This window comes from Triticum dicoccoides, chromosome 2A, assembly GCF_002162155.2.
Source record: "Triticum dicoccoides isolate Atlit2015 ecotype Zavitan chromosome 2A, WEW_v2.0, whole genome shotgun sequence".
In the NCBI taxonomy this organism is placed as follows: Eukaryota; Viridiplantae; Streptophyta; class Magnoliopsida; order Poales; family Poaceae; genus Triticum; species Triticum dicoccoides.
In genome coordinates, this window is record NC_041382.1 from 460,917,588 (window position 1) to 460,924,823 (window position 7,236).

At 44.4% G+C, this 7,236-nt stretch overlaps 1 protein-coding gene across 1 annotated transcript; it reads left to right on the forward strand.

The window, feature by feature from the left end:
• The first annotated feature begins 5,949 nt into the window (after nt 1–5,949).
• On the forward strand, nt 5,950–6,552 carry LOC119359459. Its single transcript, XM_037625641.1, has one exon. It carries the CDS (start codon nt 5,950–5,952, stop codon nt 6,271–6,273), a length of 324 nt encoding a protein of 107 aa, XP_037481538.1. The 3' UTR covers nt 6,274–6,552.
• The last annotated feature ends 684 nt before the right edge of the window (nt 6,553–7,236 follow it).

Genomic DNA, 7,236 nt, shown 5'->3' on the forward strand with positions numbered 1-7,236 from the left:
CTTTATTTAGGTACGTATAGATTGTTAAAGTTTCTATTTCAATTTATGTTAGTTCTTTGTTCTTGTCTTTATTTATTTTTCTATAGTTGTGTTCTTACCGAAAACCCAAATAAAATATTATGGCTCAAAATCTTCGAGACTTCACTTCGTTGCTCCCAATGAGAACTTTATGTGTGCACCAATTGCACAACCTGATGTTGCTACCGAGCAATATGAAAATAAGCCCCACTTAGTCACAACGGTTCAACAAGGCCAATTTAGAAGCACTGCATCAAAGGATGCCGACACGCTCTTACACATTTTTATTGAGGTGTGTGATATGGCACATATTAAGGACCATGAACAGAACTCTCTAAAATTGCATCTATTTTGTTTTTCCTTGAGAGGAAAAGCAAAAGTATGGATTTTACCTTTACCTAGAGGAACTATAACTTCATGGACTGCTTGTTGTAGCAAACTTTTATGTAAGTTTTGCCCCTCGAAAAAATTATACAATTTCAATATCAAATCACGAGTTTTAAGCTGAAGGAACATGAACCACTAGCGCTTGCGTGGGATCGCATGAAGGAGGCTATAAGAAATTGTCCTAATCACGGGATGGGAGAATGATTAATTCTTCATATGTTTTATAAGGTTCTTAATTTCATGTTAAAAACTATGCTTGATACAGCTGTAGGAGGAACTATAATGAGAAGACCTATTGAAGAGGCCAAGAAGCTACTTGATGATATGCGGAAAACCATGCCCAATAGCATGTAGAAAGGTCTACCACAAGAAAGGTCAACGCTATCTCCGAAGAGAAAGATGAAGGACTGACGTCAAAGATGGATGAACTCATCGACATCATAAAAGGTAAAGAAGAGGTAAGGCCTAGTTTGGCAACAAAGTTTTTAGAAAACCATGGTAATTGTAAACCACAGTATTCCAATGTGTGGGCACGGATTACTACAGTTTCTTTAAACCATATTTTTTCTCGGTTTTACCAAAACTAGCTAGGTGTTTGGCTAGTGGCATCTCTAATCCATATGCCACTCATCATGGAAGTGTTGCAATCAGATTGGACAAATAATTATTGACAGAATATTGTACAGCATAGATGAGCACATACTATACCCCTGGTGGTGAGCTTGATTCCTTCATGATTGCAGAGACAAGATAGGAAACTCACAAGCGATGCCGGCTAGAAGAAAGACCAGGGACCGACTACACGCTAATCAAACTGAATCGGCTAATAATCAGGAGATATAATACAACTCATTTATATAACAGATAGAGAAAAAGTAAGATGCCATCACAGCTGATATTCTTATCTCAACGTAGGCAGCAACGTCAATTGCGCTTCTCTTCCTTTGTTTAGAAAATGAAGGTCGGGGCCTCTTTTATTTTGAGATACCGGAAAAGACCATGGTTTATGTATACTATGGTTTATAAAACGCATCAAAGTATTCAAACCCATGTTTTTTCAGAAACCATCGCATTCTCCAAAAACTTTAAAAATCCATTGCTGTCAAACATAGCCCAAATGTTAATGCAATCACCGAAGGTGATGCTATTGTTATTGGGAGGGAGTGAACAACGAACTAGTACACCGCACATACACAGGCACGCACAGACGATGTTTTGGTTTTGGTGATTGCCGGTGCAGCCGCTAACCAACATAGACAAATTTACACGTGACAACCCTTTACGATGCACATAGGGGATGGATCAGTTCACCATGATAATTGGATCCCGCGAGCTGGAAGTATGAAGCCGCTCGGCCAGAATTTTGTCTGGGGTATAACGAAAGTTAGAGACCTCCTCCTCCCCAACGGAACGGACTGGGATGAGCATCGGGTGGATGCAATGTTTGCGCATGATGATGCGGATATAAAGAGGGTTGATGTGGGAGGGCCAAATTGTCAGGACTACTTAGTGTGGAATTTTACTAAAAACGGCGTGTTTACAGTAAGGTCAGCGTATCATCTGAAAATGTCCATGAATAAGTTGAGGTCCGGATGGCCGGAACCCTCGACATCTACGAGTAAACACAAGGGCTTCATGGCGCTTTGGGATACCTCGGCTCCGGAGAAAGCCAAAGTTCATGTCTGGAGACTGCTAAGGAATGGACTGGTCGTGGGCTTGGAACTACATCGACGAAGAATTAAATCAAGGGTGTTTTGTGTGGCGTGCGGGAGGGAGGAGACAATACGACATCAATTCTGGACGTGCCCACACTCATCACTCTTTTGGCAGTTGTTGCGCTCGGAAACGGGAGCTATGGTGGCAAACCCACCAGAGATGACTAGGTCCAAGAGTGAGCTGTCGAACTGGCTGTTAGGATGGTTCGAAGGTGCTGCAGAAGAGGAGAAGGAGCTGTTTATCCAAGTTGTGTATGGGCTATGGCTGGCAAGGAACGAAGCTAGAGATGGCAAAAGGATTGCAGAACCACATGCAATAATGACGACCGTGCTGATGCATGTGAAGGAATGGAATGAAGTGCACGCTGCAGCACCTAGACCCCCCAAAGTGATAATGCATCAACGATGGGAACCTCCTGAGGCGGGCTGGGTGAAGATCAATACGGACGGAGCCACCACAAGAGCTGGAGAAAAGGGAGGGGGAGTAGTTCTACGGGATCAGAACGGAGCATATATAGCTGGAGCATGCTACTACTTTCCTTAGGTTTCTGATCCGGAGGCCGCTGAGATCCTTGCAAGCAAGAAAGCGCTGCAACTGGCACGGGAGTGCAATGTCAGTAAGGTATACCTGGAGTTGGACTGTCAGGCCGCCGTGAAAATGATCAATGAATCAGGTAGAAACCCGAGCGGAGTTGGGCCTTGGATTAGGAAGATGAAGGAAATGATCAGGTCTTTTGAAGACGCGAAGGTAACATGAATGCAACGCTCGACGAATCAGGCGGCACATAAGCTAGCTCATGTAGGCGTAGGGGATGAAATAAGTAATGTATGGCTTATGGTTCCGGAAATTGCACAGGAGCACCTAGGTGCTCCCCCCACCCACATCAGTACCGTCGCTATGCATGTAGATTCGGATCAATAGTGTTTAATGCGATGTATTTAGTTTTGTATCGTTGGAGTACTGGTTCTAAAACATCTGGTATATGCATGCCCCCTTGCACGAGCTGAACCCACCGCATTAACTGCCCGTTCCGTGTTAATTTTTGCAGCCGCCTTGCACTGTTTCTCTGCTCCCCTCGCTGTAGTCATTCCCATCGTTATCTCCTCCCCACGCCCACGCCCACACCACCACACCACAATCCCTCTGCTTTCCTCCGTCCCAGCGAGCAACGACCGTGCTCCGGCCCGCGCCGCCGTGCCCCTTCTCGACCCACGGGGCTAACCGCAGCTCCCCCTGCCTCCTGTAGACCTGGCACTGCCTCCAATGCCACCCATGCGTCGCCGGTCCTCGGGACGAAGCTCTGCTGCCACATCGCCCCCATCCACCGATGGATCCGACCTCCCACGCCACCTCCCACACGGTCGTCGATGAGTCCACGTAATGTGGAAGCATGACGGCGACGAGCTGTCACTACAGATCTGGCACGGGCTGAGACTTCGGGGATGAAGGCCGGCGACCAGGCAAGGACCAATCCGGCGAGCTCTTCACCAAGTCATTTTGTTTCCTCGTTTTTTCTCTCTGAAATATTTCTTTCCTTGTTTTTTCTCTCTGAAAACTGTATCTCTTTCCTCGATTTTTCTATGGAGGTTTCCTGGAATTCTTTTTAGGAGATAAGATTGTTGCGGCGAACTCTTCTCCAAGTCATTTTATTTCCTCTTTTTTCTCTCTAAAAAGTTTCCTGGACTTTTTTTTTTGTAGAAGATTAGATTTGTGGTGTTCAAATCTGTTTTTTTTACGGTGACAAATCTGAGAAATTAGTAGTTTTCTCATGACTGTGATTTGCAATTTTCACCTTCAAAATTTGGGCATCTTAGATTTTGAGGTGAATTGTCCTCTTCTTATTTGAAATTTTGGTTATTAATCAGTGCATTTTTATCAGTGAAATTCCACAAAGTGCTTTTTCGAGTAGTTATATTGCTCGATCAATGAGTTGTTGATGGATATGTAATTATAGTTACTTTTTGTTGCATCACAGAATAATCTCATCAAGTATTATCACTGTCAAAGTTGTAAATTTGTTGATGGATCTACCGTCTTCGAATGTATTTGCTGACAAACTATGTTATCTGAAATCAGTGTGTCAAGGTTCACTGTCAAGTTAATTATTGTGAATCATGTATGGGCAGTATTTTTTTGTGCATGGATGGGTCTGATGAAGGGAGTTGTTTCCAGCTAATGAAGATATGGCAGTGAATTTTCTTGCCAGCTCCGACTTGGCTGTTCTTGCATGTAGTTGTCAGTGCCAATTTGCAGTGTTAATTCCGTACAGTGGCTAATTAACTACCCAGGAAGCATGATCACTGATATAAGCTTCTTTTTCGTTCACTTGTTCACTGAACCTATGTTGTCTGTAGTTGGTAATGTATTGTCAGTTTTAGGGTCGAGGCATAGCTAATTAACGATCCACGAAGCTTTATACACTAACCTTCTCGGTAAGCTTGCCCCCTGCAATTTGCAAATGTGTTGTTCACGCGGTGTACTGTCAGGTCTATATTACTGGCTCATGTAATCCTTGGTTTACAGAAGTGTGTTGTAGATGAAATACATTGTCAGTGCTAAACACTATTGTTTCCAAATTTTAATCTTTATGCCGGCACCAATCTCTCCACAATTTCACACGGAAGTAGTACATTGCAATATTCAATGCCATGGCATTGATTGATTGTAACCAGGTCATCTAAGGCTGGTCACAACGGGGAGGAACTTAGGAATAACATCAAACACTCCAATACAACTTTGCTTATGTGTCACATATTTAATGAAGAGAGAGGTGTTTGTGGTACTAATTAGCTAAGTTATGAAAACATCACACACTTCAAGAAACAATGAGTCTATAACCTAATAAATACATTGTTACATGACATTATATAGATCTTCCTGCCCACTGTAGAGGTAGTAATATAGTTTAGGAAAGTGTGTGTAAGTTACTAGACTATATTCTTGCCCATTGTGACCATCCTAAAAACACTTTCAGCAGTCTCGGCTTCACTGCACAGGTCAATAAATCCATAGGCCCGCTTTCAGGTATAACTTTGCTGTACATCCAATGTATCTATCTCGCGGAAAATGATTCAGTCATTTAATGGCTCGATCTGGGGAGAGTAACGGCCGGGTAAGATTTCAGTGGGTGGAGCACTTATCTGCTACAAATCCGTGTCCTTATGGTTCCTCCAGACTCTATTCTGAATGTAATTGCGGATGAAACTCTGGACTTTAATACTTCCTGTGTTTTTTTAGTTTGCATATAAGATTTAGTCAAAGTCAAACTATGTAAAATTTGACTAACTTTGTAGGAGAAAATATCAATATTCATACTATGAAATCAATATTATTATATGCATCATGAAATTAATTTTCATAATATATAACTTTAGTTTTATAGATGTTGATATTTTTTGCTAAAAAGTTGGTCAAACTTTACAACGCTTAACTTTGACCAAACTTATATGCAGACTAAAAAAACAGAGGGAGTACTTAAATAAAGTGGAGTGTTTACCCTTAAAAAAACCTTTACGATGCACGCCCGATGCTCGACTGTGCAGTTCCGCAAATTATATGTGGGATGTCGTAAATTGAATCAGTTTTCGTTATCTCCTAGACCGGTTGGAAGAGAAGGTTCCAAAAGTGTGTCTGCCCCATAATTTGCAGTGAAAATTGGTTAGCTGATGATCTGTTTCAGGTATCTTTGGACCAAAAGTTGCACCAATAAATCGAGCCTGCTGGATCCAGTCGGGGAGATGGGTGTGCCACACTGCACAACTACCATTCATTTATATAAGCTGTGCTCCCATTTATAAGTCCGTGGTCGTAGCGGGGTTCGCAGGAAATATGGACAGAGATCAGGCGCGCGTCTCTCTGCTTGTAGTTGGAGTGCTGCTCACCGGCACTGTGATTGCAGTGCTCGCAGCCAGTCCAGCCGCCGGCGACACCAGTGCTGAGCCTGGGCTAGCCGGCAGCATGGGCGCCGCCTACAGAGTCGACGCGGCTACGGCGCCGCAGAAGCTCACACCGGTGGTGCACCGTCGCGTGCTCGCCAGCCTCGGCAACTCGGTCTTCGACCCTAACAGGCCGGCATGCACCGGGCAGTGCGGGGGCGCGGGGCAGCCGTACACCGGCCGGGGATGCGTGCGTGCGTACCAGTGCCGCGGCTAGCGCTAAGTTAGCACCGCATCTGACAAGACGCACCGACGCAAGCTCACTCGATGGCATGCCGTCAAACTTGTACGCGTCCCGAATAGTACGTGCATACACCCCTTGGTAGTTGTTATAGTACTAGTTGATTGGCCGTAACTCGTAAGTGATTGATCCTTGTACGTGATAAATTTGTTATTGTTGCTTGGTGTAAAATGTTCTCATGTCTAAAGCTAGATTATACGTTATTCCTAGCCAGCGGCGCACTTGAGTTTTCTCCAAAATGCGTGCATATGTTTACACAACTTCTTAAATGAACAATATCATTACGACGTCCTAAGAATATACTAGTAGATGGTGTGCATTTGACAGCAATGCAGTTGATTTAGGAAATGGTTTATTTTCAACCGGCTGATAGCAGCGACGCGTGAGTCGCCTTGTCCTAGCGACGCGTGTCCCACATGGACCCGGCATCGCACACGGCTTATCCGCTCCTTCAAATCCCAATCTTCTTTTGCCGACGCAGGAACAACAAGCCTCCATCGGCCACTGGTCTGTCGTCACCAACGGCAGCCACCGCTGCAGGAGCCAACCAATCCTGCTGCAGGCAGCAGGCACCACCACCTGTTGCAATCGCTCCACTTGCTTCTCTTCTTTTCTTCTAGACGCAAGCACAACAGCGCTTTCCAAACCCAGTATGTGGCTCAGTTGAGGCCTCCGATTTTAGATGTTAGGCTTTGGTGCGATGTCTGTTTGGTATTAGACTCGAACTATCGGCACCCCTTCATCAAGTGAATAGAAGTAGTGACAGTTGTTGCTAAGATGGTGGGGTGACTTCAGACTACCCGATGTACTACTTTGTAAGGTTGTTGTGAATAATTAATAAAATGGTTGCATGCATCGCCCAGATGCAGAGGCCGGGGGTAATCCTCGTTTAAAAAAAAGCACAATAGCGCTGCGACCCATGATCTAGCTGCCGGCCAG

Excerpts from the sequence above, each read along its gene's own strand:
- LOC119359459 (XM_037625641.1), top strand. The coding sequence starts at position 5,950 with ATGGACAGAGATCAGGCGCGCGTCTCTCTGCTTGTAGTTGGAGTGCTG.